At 45.6% G+C, this 25,373-nt stretch overlaps 2 protein-coding genes across 4 annotated transcripts in view; one reads left to right on the forward strand and one right to left on the reverse strand.

Moving 5' to 3' along the window:
• The window catches only part of COL4A2 (collagen type IV alpha 2 chain), a 184,845-nt gene extending 170,996 nt beyond the window's left edge, over positions 1-13,849 (reverse strand). Inside the window, exons 1-3 of one of the 3 annotated variants that reach the window (XM_036300533.1) lie at positions 13,745-13,849; positions 12,489-12,571; positions 12,341-12,395 (exon numbers count right to left, since the gene is read on the reverse strand). In XM_036300533.1, coding sequence (XP_036156426.1) covers positions 12,341-12,395; positions 12,489-12,532 — 99 coding nt within the window. In that variant the 5' untranslated portion in view covers positions 12,533-12,571; positions 13,745-13,849. Of the gene's footprint in view, positions 1-12,340; positions 12,396-12,488; positions 12,572-12,861; positions 13,069-13,101; positions 13,220-13,744 lie in introns of those variants that run through there. The other 2 variants (XM_036300532.1, XM_036300531.1) reach the window with 2 other exon arrangements.
• The window catches only part of COL4A1 (collagen type IV alpha 1 chain), a 137,658-nt gene continuing 125,589 nt past the window's right edge, over positions 13,305-25,373 (forward strand). The window contains exon 1 of the mRNA XM_036300534.1: positions 13,305-13,430. Within this exon, the coding sequence (XP_036156427.1) occupies positions 13,347-13,430 (84 nt within the window). The 5' untranslated portion in view covers positions 13,305-13,346. The remainder of the gene's footprint in view (positions 13,431-25,373) is intronic.

Here is a 25,373-nt window from a genome sequence, read left to right on the forward strand (position 1 = left end):
TAACCGGTTCTGTGCACACTTCCCTCCCTGAGCGATTTGAGTTTCCATTTTAATCAAGAGCAGAGCTGATTATCTGCATCGTTCCTATAATTGGGTGGCTCTGGTTTTTCCTAGAACCATTTGGGAGAATTTAAAGACTACATTCTCCTTCCAGACCCCAGGAAATCTGTTCAGGCTTTGAAAGAATGTTTCCTGTCATGCCTCGAAGGTCTGTTCTTATGTGAGGTTGGGAACCAGACCCAGTAACCGCAGGAAATGTGATTAACCTGACCCATCCTTCTACCAGCCTTCATCTAAAACATGAATGACTTTTGCTAAAATTGACATTTTTGTTTTAACTTTGCAGCTTTTTTAGATATGCGATTAAAATGAATGTGCTTGCACTTTTGCAATTTCACAAAAGCCAAGGTAGAGAGCTGACAACTCACTGTTATCAGGTGACCTAGCAAGAAACACATTTATTTTTTCAAACTCTGGCATCTTGATGCTGGTACGCGCACACAGAAACTGATGTCTATATGTTTTGGCATAAGGTTTACAAATCATTTTGGACTACTTGCTGTTAATATTCCTTGTTTTGCAACGGGAGGGGGAGACTGGACCAGAAAAAGCGGATGACTGTGACGAAGGAAATCCTGTCTGAGCTAAGATTGCCTTGAGAGCTGGGGGTGGTGGGCAGGGAACCGTGGTGAGAGTTGGCAGAAGAGGAAGGTGGTTTTTAGATAGGAAAAGAAACTATTTCAGGCTCCTACTTGGCCCTTGACTGTACTTGGACAGTTGTTACAATGAAGACAATGACTAAGTAAGGAAGAAAGGGAAGGAGGTGGTTTTCCTCCTTGGAATTTCTAGCTGGAATCTTCCTGTCTGAATCCACCCACTGGCCTTGCTCTCCGGGTGCTCAGAAGGAAACAGGTATGTGTGCGTGTCCAGTTCATCCTGACTTATGGAACCACAGCAGACACTGTGTACTGCTAATGCCCTGCTAGGAAATGGGAAGGGCAGGGGGAGGGGGGAAGGGGGGTTCCCTTCTGCCCTTTCAAGAAAGAAGTTCTCCCCTAAGATTCGACTGGGTGTTTTCTATGCCATGTTGCCAGACCAAAACCTCTTGAGTTTTCTTGCTTTGTTAAATCGTACTTGGGTTTCAGAATTATTTGAACAAGATGTTCTTTGTTTTTAAGCCTTTCCACTTGTTCTGGAAATAGTTTAGTCGCACCTTAACCTAGCTTTGATTAAAACTAAAAGGTTTTGCTGGCATTTCTCAAATGTATGAAAAAGAAAACAACTGCCCAAAGGCAGTGGGAAGATGCCCCTGCACCCATCTCGCCATGTGAACCGTGTGTATACTGGTGAGCTTGTCCACAGCTCAGCGTTGGGGCACCACAGGCACTATGAAGATGGCAGGATCTTACCCCAGCTTCCTCCTGCATCCCTTCAGTCTTGCTGGCTGGTGCACCCATGCCACATCCTCTGCCCTGCTGTGCCTTGCTGGGCACACTCGCCTCTCCCTGCCTGACAGCCACACACAGAGAACACCCGGGCATGGCAATGAGGCCCGCAATAATTTTTCCCCAAACTCTAGTAACACTTAACTTTTCTTTCTGTAGCTTCCAGGGTTTTTGCTTTTTTAAAAAAGATGTTTTTATGATTTCAGCATGAAGATCCATATTTGATTAAAACACACACACATACAAACACACACACTCAAAACCTAAAACCAAGTAGGCACTAGCTAACATTCAGCAAGCACTACAATGCAGAGATTGCGAAGATCTTTACATGCAATGTCTTCTTTTCTCCTCAGAGCACATTTAGGAGGTAGAACTATTTTTAGTCCAGTTTTAGAAACGCAATGAAAGCGTAAAAGCTAAAATAACTTGTCCAAAGTTACGCAGCTGAAGTAGCAAAAGCAAGTTTCCAACCCAAGACTCGAGCTGGCCTTATTCCTCGTGAAACCCATGCCGTGGTCCTGCTCTTCCTTTAGGATTCCCCTCTGAACAGCAGGGTCTAACTCTTAAGGGGGCTTCTGCAGGTGTTTACTGATGAGTACAATCACATGTGAAATCTGAGGTACTGAAAGTCTGATCTAGTCAAAGGAGAGAGAAACTAGGTCTCAAAACAGTGGTTGCTCTCTACTTCGGTACATGGACAATCCCAGATGATATATTTAACTTAAAAATTTTGGTCACACAATTGGACAACTCCTACTCCCCACCCCTCACACACGTGTGTGTGCTCAGAACTCTCCAACCCCGCTGCTCCTGGCCTGTCCTCGCTCTGGGACCCAGACCTGAGACCATGATAGAACTGATGTATATAACTTGTGAGTGAACATTATTCCTAGTAGAACTGGACACGTTCACATAATGATCTCACCATGAGCCTGTGACATGATTATCAGCATCCCTGTTTTACACTTGAAGAAAAGGAGCTCAGACAGGAAGTGGCTTTCCCCAATCTTTGGACTCAAACCCAGATGCTCCAACTCTTTAATAGGCCACCCCTGTCTACCTGTTGGCGTGTGGGACATGCCAATGAAAAACATTAAAATAAACAACACAGCAGTCAGAGCAGCCCCAATATAAGGAAGTTGGCTTTGTCCCAGGAAAAAATGGATTCTGACCTCATTCCACTGCTGACCATGGAGGTCTCCTGCAGAGCTAAGATAATTGTGGGACAGTCCCTTTCTCCCCAAGGGGTTTCAGTAAATTTTCTCCAAGTTTGGACTGACAATCTTCCAAGAGCCTCTCCATGTGCTCTGAGTTAATAATGCTGTGCTCACACATCCCTCTCCCCTTTACGAAGCAATTCACCTTCATGGCCTGGCATTTCAAAAAGGACCTGGAGAAGGAGAGCTCTGCAGGAACCCAGTTCTGCCTCTCGGATTCCCCCTTGCCCACTCTCATGCCTTCTGTGGTCATCCATGTTGGGCTTCTCCTGAGTGCAGCCTCTTTAGTCTCTCAGCGTTCACAAGCTCCTCAGTCACCTACACGCACAGGGCAGCCTCTCCATAGACCCAAACGGGACTCTAAGTTCCCTGGAGACAGTCATGCTTCTGTCCCCTGCCTGGGCAGCCCTTGTAGAAAAAGGAGCCAGGAGCACCCAAAGGCCCTGTGTGCATGTGGGTGCATATGTGTGCTCCATTTCTCTCTTTCTTCCAACTATCATCATCTATTATCTACCTCTATCTGCCATCTATCATTTATGTATATCTAACATCTATCTCTATAAATCCCATGTAGATAAATAATACACGCATATTTTACATGTGGTATACATCCTATTTAGATATAAGTGGATATATTTTATATGCTCAACACCTTGTGGATTTTAAATATGCACACAAGCATTCATAGTCTACAGCCAGGGACTTGTCAGCCTGCACAGTGGTTAAGAGCAGAGGCTTTGGAATCAGTGAGTCCTGGGCTTCATTCCCAACTTTATTCCTTATTGACCTTAACAAGTACCCTAACCTGTGTGTGCCTCGCTCTGCACATCTCTAAAGTGGGGTAACTGCAGAGTTGTGGGCCTTTAGCAGGTACCGTGTGTCAGCAGCTGAGATTAGTTCCTGGTACCAATGTGCTCACTAAAGGGAGTTGCTGTTGCTCCTGTGGGATATTTCAGCTGTCCCTGGGGGACCTGGAACGCTAGAAGCACATTCAAGGGTTAGTCTTTCTTATGTTGATCCCCGGGGACCTCACAAAGACCCTCTTGGAGGTCCCCTTCCTTGTCTCCAATCTGGATTCAGTGTCAGGGAGGTAAGGGGAGAGGAGGGAGCAGGTCCCACGGAGCTGGTCTGTTTCCTGCGTACCCCCTTCCTGACACCAGTTTGCAATTATTGTACAGTCCTTGCTACTCAGCGTCTCTTTTCTTTAATGGATGAACCAGAGCCTCGAGGCCTCCCAGGGAGCATGCGTCTTTGATCCCGTCCGCCAGCAGAAGCCCTTTCCTCTGTTCTCACCGGCCTACATCACTTCGCAGAGTCACAGAGCCCAAAGTGCTCCACATGCAGAAAAACAGTTATGTAATTTCTACCAGGTACCAGAAAGTCAGTGCATGTAACTCAATAACACAAATTCTTCTGTAATTCCCACACGGAGATCACAGACCTGGGCAAAAGCAGCAGCAGAGGAATTTTATGGGTGGGGTTGAAACAATCCCTAGGAAAAAATGCAAATCTTTCATAGACGGATCAATGCTCCTTTTATCATCATATACAGCTAGCTTTATCCAGAGGGGGAAGCATTTAATTTGGAAAAAGAAAACCCAAAACCCCACAGTGAGAAAAATTACATTTTTATCTCATCTTTTATTAGTTGTTCCATGACTGCATTCCTCATCCAGAAGATTAGTTTGAACACTTTCAACTATCTCATTTTCAACTGACATCTTCGCTCATTTATGGGACAGACACTTCACGGAATGCTCACTGTGTTTCAGGCCCCGGAGCATACAACGTACTGAACAAATCCTGGGGGGAGGGGGACAATGGAACATGTCCTCATCTTTGGATTGTGGGAGCAGTAATTGCCCTTGAGGAAGAGTGAGACAAATGTTTAATGTCTATATAAGTTATGAATGATGACTTGAAATCATTGATCTCTGATGATAATTAAAAGTCCTAGGAGCTTGAGAGGGCAATTAGATTCTTGAATGGGTCTCAATTCTAAGGGCAGAGGGCCCAGCCAGGCACAGGCATTCTGACATCTGCCATATGGGTACTCTAATAGGTGAGAGGGCAGGGTGCCCTTCATGTCACAAGGGCCACAGGCTCCAGAGAGGAGATAGGGTGTGTATGTAGCCAGCTACAAAACAGAATTGGAAAGACCAGGGGACAGAGGCTGCTCTGTTCCTGCAGGGTGGTGACAGAGGCAAAAGTGTGAGGCAATAGCCACTGGCCATGGGCCATCCTTGTTCTGGCCCTTTTTCCCCAGCCCATAACTGAAATAGAAGTTGGGGCAACGTGGAGATTGCTAACTCCAAATTCCACCATAATGGCTTGTAGGGAGTGCATGTGGAGGTGGGGCACAGGGACACTGGAAATCCCAGCAGAGCCACTTTCGTGCTACCCATCCAGTATTCTAGGCATGCAAGAAAGTGGGGGAGGCCTCCCTTTTTCCATACAGCACCTACAAACTCTGGCCTGACAAATCAGCAAGGGCTAGAGGTGTGAGCATTTCCGTTTATTGTCTCCTTGGCAGTGACACCATCATGCAATCCCGCCATGCCACTGCATGCTCAGGAAGCAACTGTGCATCCGTTTTCCCTGCCCGGTCAGTCAGTCAAGAAGAGGGAGGCTACTGCAGCTCACTGCAGGCCTCCTACTGGATGCTGAGCTGTGGAAACTCCCTTGGGATGCCTTTCCTCCTCTCTCTTCACACAGCACTCCCCCCAAGTGAGGGGGACAAAAGCCCTTTCTCCCTGATGGGGCCACTTCTGCTATATTTCCAAGCACACAGGAATGCTTTTTGTTTACTTAGGCTATTAGAGAAGAGAATGGGAGCCATATTTTCCTCGTGCCTGCCACATCTGCTGCCCACTGGCCTCAGACTTGCTGCTTCTCAGCTTTTTCTTTGCACTTGTCTGTCTGGCTTATGTGCACCAAATGTGACTGTCGTTGGCTTCCAAGAGCAGGTTTGCAGAACAGTTGCAAAGATAGTGCAAAGAGTCCTCTATACCCTTTGGCCAGACAAGATGATGCTATGCCAACATCTTACATTACCTTGGCACATTTCATCAGAACTAGAAATTGACATGATTACATTAATTACAGACTCTATGAGAATTTTGCCAGCTTTCCCACTAATGTTATTTTCTCTCTTCCAGAATGCTGTACTATACTCCCCCCTTTTATTTCTGTTTCTTTCTTTTTTTTAAACAAAAGAACTTGTTGCTTCAAAAGGCAGCCTCATTCAAGGCAGCAGGACAGAAGCTAACAGAATGCCCAGTGCGCATCAGCAGTCTGCCTCGAGCAGCGGGAGACAGGGAGGTACCAACATGAGGAGACCAGACCCAGGCACTCAGGGCCTTAGTGTCTGGTGGGTAGGGCAGAGCTTGCAGGGGGAGCTGCTGGAGACTTGTACTTCCTTTGAAATTCACTCCCTGACCACATGGCTGGAATTGGACTACATGCCGTGGGTCTCCCTAAGATTAGATATCCCCTTTTCCTTTCATGAATAATCAAAAGAAAAATCACACCACAGGGAAGCCCATGAAATCAAAGTTAGTGAGTCATTCAGACCTTCATACAGGCTCATTAACTGAGCAAGCAGATAGGAGAGGATTGGCAATAGGTAGCCACCAAATGCTCTGCCCATTCTCTCATCTTAGCTGATTAAGTTCCATTCACTGAATTCCAGAAGCTTCTCACAAAGACAAAAAGATAAAAAGCCTGATGCAGCATATTTACTTTTAAGTCATATCCTGGAGCAGCCCAAATGCTTTCCTGGAAAAGCCTTACTATTCCCAATGTTACATTCCTATTCCAGCTGGGGGACGAGAGCCAGCTCATCTCCGCGGTTTCAGGTCAGGGAAGGGCCTGCGGCAGGTGTGGGTGCTTTGTGTGCTCATTTCTGGCTCTCCAGCTCACCTGAAGCCCTGCAGCACTGACACCCAACCTAGAGCCCCCAGCACTGACACCATAACCGGGAGCCCCCCAGCACTGACACCATAACCGGGAGCCCCGCAGCACTGACACCCAACCTAGAGCCCCCCAGCACTGACACCATAACTGGGAGCCCCCCAGCACTGACACCATAAGCTGGAGCCCCCCAGCACTGACACCATAACCGGGAGCCCCCCAGCACTGACACCATAAGCTGGAGCTCCCCAGCACTGACACCCAACCTAGAGCCCCCCAGCACTGACACCATAACCGGGAGCCCCGCAGTACTGACACCCAACCTAGAGCCCCCCAGCACTGACACCATAACCGGGAGCCCCCCAGCACTGACACCATAACCGGGAGCCCCCCAGCACTGACACCATAACCGGGAGCCCCGCAGCACTGACACCCAACCTAGAGCCCCCCAGCACTGACACCATAACCGGGAGCCCCCCAGCACTGACACCATAAGCTGGAGCCCCCCAGCACTGACACCATAACCTGGAGCCCCCCAGCACTGACACCATAACTGGGAGCCCCCCAGCACTGACACCATAACCTGGAGCCCCCCAGCACTGACACCATAACCGGGAGCCCCCCAGCACTGACACCATAACCTGGGGCCCCCCCAGCACTGACACCATAACCGGGAGCCCCCCAGCACTGACACCATAACCTGGAGCCCCCCAGCACTGACACCATAACCGGGAGCCCCCCAGCACTGACACCATAACCGGGAGCCCCCCAGCACTGACACCATAACGTGGAGCCCCCCAGCACTGACACCATAACCGGGAGCCCCCCAGCACTGACACCATAACCGGGAGCCCCCCAGCACTGACACCACACAACAGAACCAAAGCATTGAGTGACTTGCCCTGGGTCACTACAAACAGCCAGTGAGTAGCCAGGTGGGCAGGAGGCCTTCTTGTTCCCCAAGACTACTGTGCAGTCCTTGGCTCCAGAGGCCACCAGCTACTGCACAGATGGCCTGGTTTACAAGCTGACTCCCCTAAATCTGGGGTTCCAGACTTCACCTACCAGCAGATACCAGCAGATACAGCGAGGGGCCAATTTCAGAACTTTCTCTGAAGTCCTCTAGTCACAGATAAATATTCTTTTTCACATTTAAAGAACAAGACATTTCAAAACCATCTTTTACATAGTGACATAATTATTATCAGACATATATGTTCACTGCCCTTTCATTTTCCTTCAACTTTTCTCTATTATTTAATTGGAGAGTGTCACCCATTTTTTTTTACCCTCTCTTCAGAAAAACAGACAATCCTTTGATTTTTATTATTTTAGTCGTCTTATTTTCTATTCTACAACTTTTTATTTGAATTTCTCCCCCTCCCCCCACTCTTGGTTCCAAATATACCCACCTACAGTGCTAGAGCCATGTTCCCCGTCCTCCCTTCATACCTACATCTAGTTCTGAGATGCTGGGATGAGTCCCTGGTGTTAGTGACTGCGGCCAAGTCCGACAAGCCGCCAGGGAGGACTGCTTTAAATGCCCCCTGAGATATGCTTGTTTTTCCATTAAGAAGGAGCCCTGTGATGTTTCCCTTTTTCGTAGGGGTCCCGGTTTTAAAACAATAGGACTACTCTGGGGAATTCTGGGAAAGAACTGTTCTCCACGATTCTTAACTAGAGCCTGGGGAGCATCTTAGCACCATACATTTTTTTTCCCCCCCAGTAAAACAATGATACAGACCAATTTATTAACCCACAAGATGCTGCCATCATATTTTGAAGACTCTCTTTAATTTTCATGAACACATACCAGTTCTGACAGCACATAGATAGTTTTTCACATACTCTATAATTCCTTTAAATCAGGATGGATGTTCTCTGGTCACTATACATTTTTTACAATTTTTCAATAAACCGATTGAAAGGAGAAGAGAAAATCTTTAGAACATACTGCTGCTGCTGCTTTTTCTTTTCTTGTTTTTTGGTTGGGGGGAGGGAAAGGTATGGCGGCATGCAGGAGGGTAATTTTTCAAGTGAATTTTCCAGGGCCTGGATTCCTAGAAAGCACCCTGGAAACTGAAGCTAGTGCTGAAGGCAGCCTGGAGCCCAGCATTTCCTGGGGCGCACGGGGCCACACCCTGATACTTATGAGAATCTAGAGTCTGGGGCCTGTTTCTCCAGCTAGGTCATGAGGTCAGCTCAGGCCCCCTGCATATTTAATCTAAGGGAAAGAAGGCCTTTGTTCTCTGGAATTCTCTTCCTTCCAGAATCACACAGAACTGGTCCCTTAGATCTTCAAGGCTGCTGCCCCATCTCTTAAGATAACTAACAATGTTTAGCAGGGGCTGCAGTGAGTGCTTTTGCTTTTAAGTCTCCTGAACATTAGAGCATGCTGCTGTGGAAACCTTCCCTGACACAGGCCCGGCAGACACCTGGAGCTCTTGCTCTGCCGCGCCACCCTCCAGGGACTTCACACACATCCACTCATCTGACATCCCTACCCTAGAGGTGGGTACCATTGGCAACATCCCTATTGCAGGACATAGGGGTTAGTGAGTGCCAGGGGAGGCAGCAGCTCATCAGCTGTGGAGTTGGGAATGGCCCCCAGGCAGCCTGCCTTCAGACTGTGGGCCAGTAACCACTATGCAGCCTTGCTTTTAGGAAGGGGCCTCTGCACATACACTCAGCACCTTGGCACTGCATTCAAAGGAGGGCATCTTCAGGGAAGGCAACCTGAACAGCAAACAGCAAGTGCTACCCATGGTTGCACAGGCAAGTCACATGTATTTACATTGGGTCCTGAGCCCAGGCTGCCCCATGGGATTTGTGCTTCCTTTTCTCCTTTGGACACCTGATCATATTGCTTCTCCCTTGCACTGGGCTCCTGCTCTTCAGAGCAAAGTGGAGGGGGGAGAGGGCGTCTCCTTCCTAGGAACCAGGCTCCCAACACAACACTGCTAGTCACAGTTAAGAGCAAGGAGAAAGCAGCACAACCAGAGACAAATACTGGAACTTAGGAGCACCTGCACTACTGACTTACAGTCTGATGCCGGGAAGCTGAGTGCAGTGAGCAAGTGTCCCGTTCAGACCTCATGTCTGCTACTTATAGAGAGACTTTGGGCAAGTTCTTTAAGCTCTTTGTGCCTCTGTTTCCCATTGGTAATAGTTACCTACCTCCTAGGTGTGTTTCCCTATGAGGCTCGGAATGATTAAGACATACAAATTGGCACATAGGAAGCACACATTCAATAATGATTCCCTTTGCTAACTATTTGCAGCTGTTTCTGCTACAAAGCTTTTCAAGCGACAATGAGCAGCCCCTTTTACTGAACTGACCTATCCCTGGGAAGAATGGGTACAAATGGACAAGGAGACAGGATTCTTGAGCATGGTGCACAAATAGGGGAGGAGCTGAACTTGCCACAGTTAAGAAAGGCATTTTAATGCATATAGTTAAGGAGCAAGGAATTATTTTCTGAGTAATAGCTATTAAAGCCAGTGGGAAGTAAGAAGTTAATAAGTAGGAGATCCATTGTTGAGCATCACCAGTCACATGCCTGTTGAATAATACTATTAATAGCTTTCTAGTATAACAACTCAGAAGTATTTTGTCTGTTTAGATTTAGAATCCACAGCCCAGGGACATGAAATAAATTGACAAGTGAGTCCCATTGTCTCCCAACACAATACTCTAGCTCAGTGGTTCCAAAACTCTGTCATCAAGTGGGAATTCAGACTCTGAGGCTCCACCCCAGCAAGTCTGATCAGAATGTCTGCGGACGAGAAGTCTGCATTTTTAACCAGCCTTTGCAGGTGAGCGCAGGGGTCCATGGACTGCACTCTGAGAAGCACTGCTAGGCAATCAATGCGCTTGGTCCCATCCAAGGATCAGAGAGCAAAGAGACTTAGGTGAGTTTGCAGCATCTAAGTTAGAGCAGTGGTTCTCAACCTTCCTAATGCCGCGACCTTTTAATACAGTTCCTCATGTTATGGTGACCCCCAATTTCATTGTTACAAATTGAACATAATTAAAGCATAGTGATTAATCACAAAAACAATATGTAATTATGTATGTGTTTTCCGATGGTCTTAGGCGACCCCTGTGAAAGGGTCATTTGACCCCCAAAGGGGTCGCGATCCACAGGTTGAGAACTGCTGTCAGTTAGAGGAAGGCAGAGAGGTATATTACAAGCTAGGAATATTCTCTTCCTGCTCAAAGTGTGGAGACAGGGCTCTAGATTTGTGAGACCTCGCAGAGCTGCATTTAGGACCCAGGTATTCGGACATGAAGCCGTGTCCACCAATTTTAGGGTCAGTCCTAGATAAGATTCCCGGGACTCTCGCCATCCTCAGGAAGGAAAACGCTGATATCACCAACAGTGATTCCAGGGGACCAGAGGGTGTGGGAGTCAACAGGATTCAGTGCTTTCCTTTCTAGAAACCCCGTCCTTCTTTTGAGGGTATGCGTTTTGCTCTGCCTTATAAATATGACCCAAGTCCCATGAGGTCATATGTGCATAAGGACCCGTAAGGCTCAAATATCCAAGATACTTGATCTTCTTACATCAGGACATGTAGAAAGGAAGAAACAGAACTGAGGTTTAAGAAAACCTTGGCCTGGAATGTTCCGGTCAAAGGTTCTGACTTCCTTTCTGACTTTCCAATCCCTGAACTGGAGCAGAAGGCTGCAGGAAAGTAAGGCTAAAGGTTCTTTCCCAAGTTAGGTACTTCTTCCTCTCTCACAGCCTTTAACATCTCTGCTTTATGGGAGGACAGAACCATGTGAAAATAACGGAATTTCAATCAAACTGCAAATACAGCTTCCCATTGGCCTTTATGTGCACTCTACCCAGAGTAGGGACCCTGGAGGGGAGGAGGCACTGCCAGCAGGAGTCCCCTGAGAAGCCAGGTGTGACAGAAATCATGTTCCAACAGCGTATAGAGAGGATGGGGTCCAGGACATGTTCCGAACCAGTTTAAACATTTACCTCCTCAACTGAAGAGACCCACCAAACCTGTGGTGTAGCCATGCTCGGTAAAGCTCAGTAGAAGTGGCTCCTATAATCTAACCACAATTATAAAATCCCGCAGTGCCGTCCCCAGTGCAATGACAATCCTGACAGAGCTGCCCGAATGGCAGGGCTGCTGGGGGGGGGGCACACAGTAAACAGGTCACATGGGGGAACCTTAGCAGCTCCCACGGTGCCTCTGCCAGGGCCAAACCAAGTGTCCAGCCATCGTGTCCTCCATCACAAAAGTTAAAACGAAATACAAAGTTGCTAGTGGTCCTCCTCGCTCCGCCCATTCCCCCCAAAGACTCTCAGAGGAAGAAGCAAACCCTGCCAAGGACAGGACAGTACTTAGACACTAGCTTCTGAGCTCCATAAACACGTTTCTCCCCGGTACTCAGGCGCCGCATTGCCACGTGACTGACAGCCTTCCCTGGCTTCCAAGGCCGGGACTTTGCCTAACCTTAGGAAAAGGATGCCAAGGCTACGTTTTACATGATTGGTTCCCGTGGAAGGGCCAACACTTGTACAGCACAAATGGATGGTGGGAAGGCAAACCGGAGAAGTTCCTTGGGGGGAAAAGCGAGCTTTCTCAGAATCTGGGCTCGGCAGGGGCTGTAGGGGACACCCGGACACGGACACACACACACACACACACACACACACGCTCAGGTGAGCACGCCGTGGGCGTCCCAACCACACTCCCGCGCGGCGCGCGAATCAAAGCCCGTGACCGGGAGCCAGGACTTACCGCCAGGACGCTCTGGGCCAAGAGCCCCGCTGTCACAGCCCCCAGCAGCAGCCACCTGGGAGCGAGAGAGAGGAAAAGCGCCGTGAGCGTGCGCCCCGATTTGGCAACTCCTGAAAGTGACTCGGGGACGAGGCAGAAAGTCGCTTACCGCCGCAGGGCAGGGCCCGACGCCCGGCACTGGTCTCGGTCCATGATCCCGGTCCAGCCTCCCTGGGCTCGGGTCGGTCCCTCCTAGCGTGCAAGGAGAGACAAAGCAGCGGGCTGAGCGGGGGCCGCGGAGGGAAGCATCCTAGCCGCCGCCGCCTCCGCCCGAGACGCGGGAGAGTGGGGTGCGCCCCCCACCTCTGTGCTGGGGTGACGGAGATAGAAGAACGAGGGGCCGTCCCACCTAGGCCCCGGTTGGTGTTGCTAAGCCGCGGCCGCTCAATCACCAGCCTCCCCTTCCATTCCTAACAGCCTGCACAGGGCGCCCCAAGTGCGCGGCTTCGGCCTGGGTCTCCCCGTCCCGGGGTTGCTCTCACCTCCGGCCCGGCTTCCGCCGCTCAGAAGCGTCCGCCGGCGGCACCCCAGCAGCGCGTCAGCCTCTCAGGCTCCCCGGCCGCCGGCCTCGGGGCCCGCGCGCCCGCCCTCGGCCCTCCGTGCAGCCGGCGAGCGAGGGGACAGCCGCAGGGTCGCGCCGCGGCAGCCGGAGCGCAGAGCCCTGGCGTCCCAGTGCGCCGGCAGCCACAATCCCGGGGCCGCGCGCTCCCGCCGCCTCTTACCCGCGCCACAGGGTCCTCCCCTTTGAGACGCCGCCCGCGCGCCGCCGAGGGGAGGGGGCAGCGCCAACAAATTGAGGAGCTCGCCTGGCCTCGCTCAGGTCTCCGCCGCAAGCCGCCGCGCCCCGGACGGTGCTCCGCGCCCGCGCGCCGGCCTCCGAGAGCGAGCCGCCCTCCGCGGCCCGCGAGCGCCCGCCTGCCGTCCTCCACCGCCCGCCGCCGGCAGCCGCCGCCCCGGGCGCGCCACCATGGGGCCCCGGCTCGGCGTCTGGCTGCTGCTGCTGCCCGCAGCCCTTCTGCTCCACGAGGAACGCAGCCGAGCCGCTGCGAAGGTGAGTCCCGGCCGACCCGACTCCCCTGCGCCCCGCCCTGCGCCCGGGCGCCCCGCGCTGCCCCTTTGTCCCCGGCGCGAGCCTCCCGCCCGCCCCTCGGGGGCCGTTCGTGGCACGGCCAGGTGCACTCTCCCCGGTCTCCGCCGGTGATCCCTGCGGGCTGCGATCGCACATCCATTAGGGAGCCTCCTTTGTTGTGGCCTGGGTAGGGGCGAGTTAGGGGACTCCTCAGGGCCGGGGGGCAAGCGAGCAGAACTGGGTGCGCACGGGATGGGGTGAGGGTGCCCGGGAGTCAGCGGGATTTGAACTCGTACCTCCGGGCGCTCAGCGGCTCACCGCCTTCACCTGCAGTGGGTGCCCGGGTGAGTCGGGAGGGGCGGACACGCGCTCCCCACGCCGCTCCGAGCCCCGCACATGTGCCCAGGCGTCTCTTTGGGCTTGTTTCTCTCGATTTTTGGAGACTCTGGTAGTTGATGCTGAACAGTAACAGTCTGGGCTGTTTGCCTGGAAACAGCTGTATCTTTGCTTTCCCACGACTTTTATGTTGCTGAAGCACGCTCAAGAACAGAAGTGGGGCTCTTCTGCAATGCAGCTTTAAAAAGTTCTTATACTCGACTCGTTGCCTTTTATTAATATATACTTTAAAAAATTATAACCACATTTATATTTTTGAGTGTGAAACCAAAATGAAACTCCATCTCATTGTTCTGTGTACAAATTGTTTTCCTACTTTTCATTTCCTCTGGCTATTTGCTTGCCCGGAAAGGAGCTGGGAGTTCAGTTTGCAGGGGTAACGGCTTCCAGCTCTGGACTGTCCTTGATGTTCTGTTGTTCTTTCCTTTTTTCCTTCCCTTCAGACAGAATAAAGACCTCAGCTGTTCCGCACTGCAAAGCCATGTAGACAAAACCGCGGGAAGGTGGCGTTTCTAAACACATTTGGCAGCACCCCCTCCCCTCCCCAAATGTTTAAAATGATTTTGCTACTTGCTACATTTCCCACTGATTCTTTTACTGTTTCAAATCCTGATCTTGCTCTTAGATTTTTTGTTTGTTTTTTACTTCTCTTCTGGAAGAATGATACTAACGCCACTTCACTGTATATAAATTATTAACTGTTACATGCCAGAATAAACTGGGAATATGCACACATGTCTCATCATCCAGAGTTTGACTTCTTGCTGGCAGTGCCTTCCTTGGGTATTGAAAGGACTAATGATTACACTAGCAGTTAACTTCAGATTGTTGCTCCTAGCCTAGCGTAGCCTCTCGCACTGAAGTCAGTTATTTAAACACTCTCCAGTGATGATGACAAACTACTTTCAGAAGAGGAGGCTCCAGAACACTTTATTTGGGTGTAGAAATATTGACCAAAAATGTAACACTTCCAAGGAGAGATTGCTAAACCTGATGGCAATGAGAGAAAGTTTTCTATTTAGAAATATGAACCTATGTTTGGAATCAGATTTTAGAGTTTCTGATTTATAATATTAACAAAGTGAAGCTAATTGTAAGAGCTAGCTCTTCAAAGAGACAGGACTTTAAGGAATGAGCAACTCACTTATGGAAACTCCTGTTCCTGCCTGGGGAATAAAACTCATTACTCTTGAATTGGGATTTTTTTTTTTTGCTTCCTTTTATTCTCTAAAGCCCAAGTACATCCCTGTCCACTAGCTTTGCTCTGTCCCTCAAGGTATCACATAGTGTTTTAAGAGATTTGGCATGTGGACACCCTCTGATCACCAATTGACTTAACAGATATTATCATTACACTATATTTTTTTCTTGGCATCATTACAGAGAGAAGCATATGACTTATGGGTGTATAAGAAAATCCATTTAAAAATAATAACTGGTTATATTTAAAATTGTCTCACTTTTCATGCCATCAATAACTTTTTTTTTTGCTTAACTCCTATCAAAATCAGGTGTTAGGTATACAAAAAAGTTGAAATAACCTCAATATTATCCCAAGCAAAATATCGTTTAAAAATATATTTTTGAAGGACAAGATGTTACATGTCAATCAAACCCTAATTTAAAAGCTAACACAAACTATTCTTTGATTACCCGCTTCTTGGAGAATCTGAATCACACTTTACCTGCATCTGTATGCACATCACCTACTATGTGCCGGGCACAAATTGTACTTATTTATTTTTCACATGAAAGTATTTGATTGTACATTTGACCATATCTGCTCTGGTTATATTGTGTCCATTTACTAGTGGATGGATTTTCTAAGCTAGTGTTTTTTTTGCCATACTTACCCCAGTTCCCTTCCCCAACTTTTCTTTCTTAGGCAAGGAAGGAGGAACAGGGTGCAGGCCTGAGACAAAAATGTGCTCATAGTATTTTGATGGCAAGTGCCATGTGTTCTCAGCCATGCAGTCATACTGAACTGAATGAATTGTTCCATCCACAGCCTCCAAATTACCCCCTCCAATGGGTCTGTGTGATGTTCCTTAACAAGTTATTTCTTGGGGTCAGAAATGTGAACTTTGCCCAAAGTGTGTTGATGCCTGCCTATCAATATTGGCATCTCCAGACCATGAGTCACCACTCCTGTGACTGATTGACTTAGAACTCAAAGGAGATGAGATTTAATTCCCATGCGAGTAAGGACCACATTCTGCGGTGAAATGTAATTTAACTGAGAACACTTCTGATTTCTGAGTTAGTCCCAATGACAGCAACATGAGCCCAATATCTTGGGAGTGAGTCTGGTGAAGATATAATCCAAACCATCATGCTCTTTACATAGAGAATTGAATCAGAGTAAAGAGAAGCATCTCTAATACCAACCAGAAGAAATAATGTACATAAATTATGTGTGGGTAAGAGTGGTACTCTCACACAATTAATAATGGTGTATGTTAGTCACATCACACAGAAGAGGGTGGTTTAGGGACAAGAGGATCCCACCTTTTGTGTCTGCTTTGATTAAGCAAATGATTTTGGAGGGCTCCCCTGTGCCTCAGTTTCCCTAGTTGATCTGTGCCTGCTCCCAGGGCTCCATCCCTTCCTTCATTGTATACATGCTCCCTGAGCAATTCTTCATGCCATGCACTCTGTCAGGTGCTGGGCATACAACAGTGACTGGGACCCACTGTCTGCCCCCAGAAAGGTCACAGTCTAGAGAGAAATACTGAGAAAGAAACAGGCAAATACAACCTCTGCTGGTAATTGCTACAATCAAGGTACTCCAAGGGCTGCAGAAGCACCTAACTCAGCTTTGGGGACCTCCAGGAAACTTCTGGAGGACATTCCATTTCTAAGTCTGAGAAAGACTTAGGAACTATAAATCCCAACTATAATAGGAACTATAAATCCAACATGTTTTTTTTTATATGCGCTGTTATAGGGCATCATACATGGGTGTGGTAATTCTACTTTGTCCTTTCACAAGTCTAAGGGTCTTTGCCTTTAAAGATGACCCTAGAGTTCCCTCCTTTGAGATACCAAGATGTTATTGTTTCTGGTATCAGCAATCCTGATAGCTGAACTTTTGCCTCAGTGGGGTAGAGCGAGGATGAGGGCATGGTCTAGGTCAGGAGGGGGAACAGTGATAAGAAGCTCCTCCCTCCCAGCCAGCGAGGGCCCTGGGATTGGTGGTTTCCTTTCCAGAGGCTGCAGACACACAGGGATGTTTGGAGAGGTGCAGCTTGGGTGGCTGATTCTAGGCAGGAGCGCCTTTAGGAGCTGACCCAGAAAACCTACCCTCACTTGGACAAGGACATGAGGGAATTCACAAAGCCCTACATTATTCATTAACAAGACTGTTGGCAAATTTCTCGGGACTGGTAAGGATGGCCATAACTTGACAAGTTCAGCTATCTAGTTAAGAGCTGGTAAAGATTTCCCAGACAAATTGAACCCACAAGTGACTTTCTAAAACAAATGCTTTTAGCTATCAGGAGGGCCTCAAGAAAGGAATAAATGACAATGCTTGTGTTGATGAAGCACACAATGTTTCTTACAACAATTATTCCAGAAATTGGAAAATAATTAACCTCATTAAAATGTCTCTCAAGCAGATTTGATATTTTGAGTTCTTGGGCTAGAGTAAGCAAAAGCAACAATAGAATGCCTAAAATAATATCACTAGACTCTATTGTTTTTCCTGCTATTATTAAACAGCCAGTAAAAAAATATCAGCTATAGAACAATACAAAAGACATATTCCTACCATTCTTACTCATACAATGAAAGGGGATGTAAACCAAAATATGTTTCAACTGTCAATTTCTTTTGAGGAGTTTAACACTAAGAATCACTCTGGGTTAATATTTTTATAGTCTGATACACAGTGAGCTAGGTCCATCCTGTGTTTCTTCTTCATTGTTCTCCTGGTCTTACTCCTGTAATACAAATATGTTCTAGTTTTCTTTCTATTTCTCTGTTCTTTTCTCTTATTCCTCTTCCAAAACCTTCAGTGTAGGTACACCATGAGGGTAGGCCCCAGCTGGCTTCTCTCTTTTCTCTACCCTCACTTCCCTGGGGGAGATCTACTTCCTTGATTCGGTACCTTCTGTGAGGTTGACTCCAAACCTTTTTAAAAAAATTCCAGTCTGGTATATTCCCATTCCCATGGAACATCTCACCTGAGCTGTCCTGATTTGATCGCAGACTTAGCAAATATGTCTAGAACTGAACTTATCTTATGCACAGATCACCTGTGCTTCCTAACTCTCCCATTTTGGTCATTGGCACCACTGATGTTTTCTGATGCTTGGCCTCCAGACCATGACTAAATCTGGAGACATCACCCTTCCTTCTTTTTTATCCTCCATGTCACTCAGTTACCAGGTCAACCCTTTGTACATGCTTCTTAGAGTCCCCCCCACCCCCACCCCATTCCCGCTTTCTCTTTCCATGGCTGTGACCCTGTTTGACCCATGGTTGTCTACTCGCCTTGTGCTAGGATTGCCACAACCCTCCTGACTCCTGCCCCTTCTTTCAGCCTTGAGTTCACTCCTTCCCATTCCTCATGTTGGTGTGAGGCTGTCTTCAGAGATCCTGTTTATGATCACATGATTCTACTGCTCAGGATCTGACAATGGCTGCCTACTATCTGACTATAGGTTTCCATCTCTTTGGCTGGGTGGGTTTTCTTGTTTGTTTGTTTGTGTTTTTTTTTTTAATAAAGTCTGTATTTTTTAGAGCAGTTTTAGGTTGAAAGCAAAATTGAGAGAAAGCTGTGTCTGCACAAGCATAGCCTCTCCCATTAACAACATCCCCCACCAGAGTGGTACATTTGTCACAATTAATGAACCTATATTGACACATCATCATCACCCACAGTCCATAGTTTACATTAGAGTTCCCTCTTGGTGTTGAATATTGTATGGGTTTGGGCAAGTGTATAATGACCTGTACCCACCATTACAGAATCACCCAGAGTATTTTCACTACTCTCAAACTCCTCTGTGCTCTGCCTATTCATTCTTCTCCACCCTGAACTTCTCGCACCAGTGATCTTTTTACTGTCTCCATAGATTTGCCTTTTCCAGAATGTCTTATAGTTGGGATCATTCAGTATGTAGCCTTTTCAGATTGGCTTCTTTCAGATTGGCTTAAATGCACAGTAATATGCATTTAAGGTTTCCCCATGTCTTTTCATGGCTTGATAGCTCTTTTCTTTTTAGCCCTGAATAATACCATTATCTGGTATACCACATTTTATCTATCCATTCACCTACTGTAGGGCATCTTAGTTGCTTACAAGTTTTGGCAATTTTGAACAAGGTTGCTATAAACATCCCTGTGTAGGTTTTTGTGTGGATATATGTTTTCAGCTCTTTTGGATAAATACCAAAGCAGACGATGGCTGGCTTGTAGGGTAAGAGTATATCTAGTTTTGCAAAAAACCGCCAAACTGTCTTTCAAAGTGGCTGTACTATTTTGCATTCCCACCAGCAATGAATGAGAGTGCCTGTTGCTCCACATCCTACCCAGCATTTAGTGTTGTCAATGTGTTGGATTTTGACCATTCTAATAGGTGTGTAGTGGCACCTCTCATTGTTTTAATTTGGCTTGGTGCATACACTTCCCAATATAGATCCATGGAATTTACCTGGCCTCATTCTTCTCTTCTCCCCAACATGCAAGCTGGGTGATTCTCATGAAGGACTAATCTCCATGTTCCAATAATCTTATCGAACCTCAGTCTTTAACCTATTAAATGAGGATAATACAGGGTCTATGAATACCTTCCAGTTGCTCAGTGCACAAGAAGCAAGTAAACATTCAAGAAATGTTGGGGACATGGCTGGGATCACATGTCTCCTGGTTTGACACCTCTGACAACTATGAGATGCGAGGACATAGCTTCTTTTTAAAATGCCCCCACTGTCTGGGGGAGTGCCTGACAGTGGAGGGGAATCAGTAATTACTTGTCATTGGTTCTAATGTTTTTGGCTGTCATTCAGCCAGGACCCTGGGAGAGCCCTGTGGAGCTGTGTGCTGGCTCAAGTCGATTCTGTTACATTGCTGACCCCTGTGGCAGTTTGAAGGAACACAAGATAAGGAATGCCAAAGGAAGGTGTTTCCTCTCAATTTGAAATTTAGAGTAGATATTCCACCACAGACTAAACACAACTTGGAAATATATACGATGCTGAACTCTTTATGTAAATAGTTTATTCCATGGTTTAGTAATATTCCTGGCTTTGCTACTTTGGGTTTTTAATCTGAATGTTATAACAACATTTTATGTCATATGAGTTTTAAAGCTTGCTTGATTTGTGGTCAAGTAAAAGACAAATATAAAGTGTCTGAATCAGATATTAAAGCAATGTACTACTACCATGTGGGCCTTTGTTGATCTCTTCCTGATAAAGGAGAATTAATTATCCAGTCTCCTCATCTTTTATTGCTCTTGGAATCAATAGTACTTTGTTTATTACCAAATAAATGAGTGTACTGGTGGTATTTCTTTCTTATTCAGATGACAGCAAGAGAAACAATATTGGCTGTGAACTGGAAGAAGCCAGTTTGATGTTAGTTCCTAGTCTCATTTCACCAAACACACCAACAATTGAAGAAGCCATTTGTATATCCACTCAGAGAGAGTTTAGCTGATTAAATGAATTCCGTCCAACTCAGTGGAATATTTGGAGAGATAGTATTCCTGTATTTGACATTCAATGAAAATGTTTAAAAAAGTTTATTGAGCTTCTGCGTTAGACAAGAAATATATTCCTTTATGAAGAACAAAACCCAGTGTTTTCTCATTGTAATTCAATGCTCCTCAAATTATTTGCACAAATTGCTCCCAGCAGCCATTGACACACCTGGGGATGAGGAAGGTTTGGAGGATAGTGATACATGGCAGCTCGTGTCTTCATTTCACTGACAGAAATCTTACCTCACACTGGTCTTTTAGCATATGGGCATTTTTGAGGATAGTAAGTCGATTGTGGTTTCCTGCTTCAGAATGTTACAAAGAAACCCAACGATAACTATTTTTTTATGTTTTTTTTTAATTTCTATTAAAGATATGTTAATTAATGTATATTTCAATCAGAGGAAGATTTGGCTTCTACATCTCTAACAATACTTTATTTTTATAATTTAAGCATATTTTATAATATGCAAAATGATCAAAATTTATTCTCAAATACACAATTAGCCTATTATGCAACCAAGGACTTTTTGCTCACAGGAGTATTTGTTTCGGAGTGATCCAAGAGCATCAACTTTGAAATGTTATATTTAAATGTAAGCAACTACTTTTCCTAATTACCTTTAATTTTTGAGTTGCATTTTAGAATTTTAAAGAAGAATACAATAACATTTTAATGGCATAGAGTTATTACTGAGTTGCATGAAACTTATTTGCTAGGCCACAACTATTCCTGTGCTAGAGCTTGAGTTAAGGTGATTATTATTACCTTTGACATATGAGGGGAAAAGGCCACAGCACCATAGTTTGGTCCATATTTTTTTGGTAATGACTATTTGGAAAATACTTAATCTAGCTTACATTTTAGATAGAAATCATATACTACCTGAGGGTTCAGCCTAATTCCAAGGATTCTAAAATTGGCCAGGCAAAAGAAATGTCTATTTCTCTCAGAAGCTTGCAGTAAAGGGAGATGTACACACAACTTATTGGAAAGACAATTACAGCGTTTTGAATACATCCAGAGAGGAAGTTAGTCCAACCACAGTTGCTCCGCATAGGGTAGTGGTTAAGTTCATGGTGCTGGTTTGGATCCCCGCTGTGTCTCTTATATCTGTGTGACTGCATGCAAGTTGCCTACTTCTCTCTGCCCATATTTCCTCATGTAAAATTAGAACAAAAAATAATGCCTCATTTGGAGAACATGTATGAGGATTAAATGAGTTAATATTTGTAAAGCATTTATATAGTGCTGGCTCTGTGCTAGGCACTATTCTGTTTGTTAAATTAAATTGAGCAACAAATAGCCAAGTAATTATACATCAAGTCATCTTGGGGCTGGAGAAGACCATAGAAGGGTCACCTGTGCCGGTAGTTCTCGAACTTGAGCTCACAGCAGAATCATCTGGAGGGCTTGATGAAACACAGATGGGTTTCTGATTTGGGGGATGTGGGGTTCACCTGAGAATTGCATTTCTAACAGGTGGTGTTGATGCTGTGGGTCTGGAGACTATAGATCTCATCCATTCTCTTTATTTTACTGGAGCAGCAGTTTGATGGATGTGAGCTATGACAGGCTATTCTGGGACATTAGTTTACACTCAAATGGAAGCGGAGCCATTGCATTTAAAGTGACTTTTTCAGTTCTCATTATCTTTTTTTTCTCTTCTTATTGGTTCTTGCTACTGCCAGCAGTGTTATTTTCAGCTCTGTGATGCTGTTTGGGGGGTTAGGAGTGGGAAGAAGGGTCTAGACCAGTGGTTCTCAACCTTGGCTGCACATTAGAATCACCTGGGAATCTTTTTGAAATATCCTGATTTCTGGGCCTCCTCCTCCCGAAATTCTGTTTCTTTGTTACTAATGTTGTGGCCCCACCCCATAACAAAGAAAAAGAATTTCCGGAGGATGAGGCCCAGAAATCAGGATTTCAAAAAGATTCCCAGGTGATTCTAATGTGCAGCCAAGGTTGAGAACCACTGGTCTAGAAGCATGCATGTGTCAAGATGCTCAAGAATTAATTTGGAGAGGGCTTCGCTGGTGGGAGCTGAGGACAGCTGATATCTAGAGAAGATCCTGGTCCACTGTGGTCCTCCTCGGAACATGGCACATGAGGTTTCTCATGATTATGTACTTTGTCAGAGTTTTGCCAACTTTAGTGACTACATTCATTCCCACGCACCTGTTGAGAATGGGCTTGGACTGTATTCTTAGAGGCTGGCCCAGGGCAGAACCCAGTCAGAACTTGTGAGGCCAGAAGCCCATTATGTGATTTCAACTTTCTGCAGGGTCTGCCCTCATTCACCTCTTCTGTGCCTTGGCCACTTGGCCCCCTGAATGAGGAATTTCTGTTTTATATCTTATTATGGCCAAACCCATTTCCTGAAGATTGAAGATCCTTTGGGGTTATTGGTTTAAAATAACTCCTAAATTTTGGTCAGGAAATGGCCTATAAAATTAAGATGGTCTTGCCAAAACAGAAAAATGGGTCAGTGATGGGAAAAAAATACTGCAGTGTGGGTAGTTCGACCTCTGGGTCAGATGTATTTTGGATAAGTACATAGACTTTGTCCAGAATCATTGCCATTCACTGATACACTGGACAGGGCACACTCTTTATTACATAGGCTATGCAGCAGGCAGTCTTCTTGGTCCATCCCTCATTCATTCCTTATCTTTAATAAACACTTTTGCATGGAAACACACTAACAACAAATGCTTCTTAAAGCTGTTGGGTGCCTTAGTAATAATTAGATTTTGTTTTCCCAAATACTTCAAAATAATAAGATTGCATTTCTTTATTCTGGAATTAGTTTTTTAAAACTTTTTAATTATCTGTAATTAATCATTTTTTATTTCTTCTCGACCTTAGATATTTCCCCTTCTTTGGAATAATCATTCATTAGTATGTTAATAGATATACATAATGTGTGTTTTTTTCCTCTTGACTAATAATTCATTTAAAACATACATAAGTTTGGGCATTGTTTTAGGCTATAAGCCACATTTATAACCAAACTCCCAATGTTTTTTATATAGTGAAAATAAACCAAGTAAGGTTAAGAATTCACTTAAGCACATAGCACAAATTGATAGGCTGATAACTCAGTTTTTTGATTCTGGCATTCAAAATCTGTTCAACAAATGTATGTTGAGCACTCATGCAGGGTCAGAAAATATGCAAGTGATTAAAATTGGTTTTATACTTTGTATTCTAATATATGCCCAAGTTAAAAGAAGAATAATTCTAGTAATGGCATAATAACTGTTATACGGAAACATTAAAAATGTCACTGTACTCTTTTTGCCCCCCAAATTTTCACTGAAGTTGTGCTTTTTAGAAAGAACATCACACAATCACAGACTCTGGAGCCAGATCACATGTGTTTGAATTCTTAATTTACCAGTGACTAGCTATTTGACCTTGGGCGACCTATTCAACCTCTCTGTGCCTTAGTGTTCTCATCTGTAAAATAGAAATAATGATAATACTCCTTTAGAAGATTGTTTTGAAGATAGTACATGTGCTAATATGTGTAAAGCACATACATGAGTGACTGCCATATGATGAGGCCAAGAAATATGCGCTCTTATTGTTGATTTCACTGTTACATTATTGATAGTCACCTGTAACTAAAAGTACACTGACTAAAAATACCTTTTTTTTTTTAACTTCTATTTCATTCCTTTAAATGAAATAAACTTCTTGGACAAATAAACTTCTTACAATCCTAACATATACTAGTAAATGTTAGGATTATAATGAGATTCAGGCACTAAAATTAACCAAATATGTTTTTATTGCATATTTTTAAGGGTATAATTCTACCCCCAAAGTATTCCAAGATGGAAGACTGGGATTTGAAGCATGACAAAAATAAAGGGAACAGAGGCAAGTTGAAGTGAAATACGTTGTAGGGATTCGTATAGGAAGTGGCAGCATTTCCTCAGTTTCGAATTTCTGTGAGATACTCCGGCAGCTGGTGCTTTATGGCCACTCAGAAGAGGTCTGCCATGGATTTCTTTGTGAGAGTGCCTAATGTGAAAAGAACATGGTTTAATGGGAAGCTATACAAAGCGAATCATGTTGGAGAGGTTTGGTAAAATGGGAAGGGGCATCTCTTCCTTCGCATGAGAAACGGAGGACCCTCCGGGCTGTTTCCTCAGCTTCCCAAACGCATGTGGTTTCTGGGAGTCTGATTACTGACTCTAGTAATTTCCCACCAAGGCATCAACAAAGTTCAGGCTGGTGGGTCTGACTGAAGACCACAACCCCATCTTTAGTGATTGATTTATCACTCCCAATAAATCCCTCTTACGTCGGTCAGTCACGGAGATCATGAGCTGCTTTGGTGAGAGGGCCGATGTGGGGACAGGTCCAAGTGGTGGCTCACTCCAGCGCTAAAAATCTCGCCTGCTACCCAGTGTGATCCTACTTTGGAGGTGCTGCGCCTCAATCTGCCTTGGGCCATTTTCTATGATAGATGATGTCTATGGAAATAGAATTCACCTTAGGTCATGGTCAGAAACCCATGCAGTGGGAGAAGGTAAGAGGACAATCCAAGCATGCTGACAGATTGAAGATGTTTATCAATTAAAAAACCTTAAAATGGGGTAGCCCCATATATCTTAATCAAGAGTCTTTCTGCAGAGGTCTCTACATGTTTATTTGTACATTTTTACATTAAAATGAGCATTTGTAGAATGTTAGGACTCTTGTATATTAAGTACATTCAGTTAATGTATATATTATATATGTGTATGTATGTACATGTATATACACACATATATTAGTATGTGCATACCATGAATATGTTATGTGT

The sequence above is a fragment of the Myotis myotis genome, unplaced genomic scaffold (genome assembly GCF_014108235.1).
Source record: "Myotis myotis isolate mMyoMyo1 unplaced genomic scaffold, mMyoMyo1.p scaffold_m19_p_3, whole genome shotgun sequence".
Taxonomy (NCBI): Eukaryota; Metazoa; Chordata; class Mammalia; order Chiroptera; family Vespertilionidae; genus Myotis; species Myotis myotis.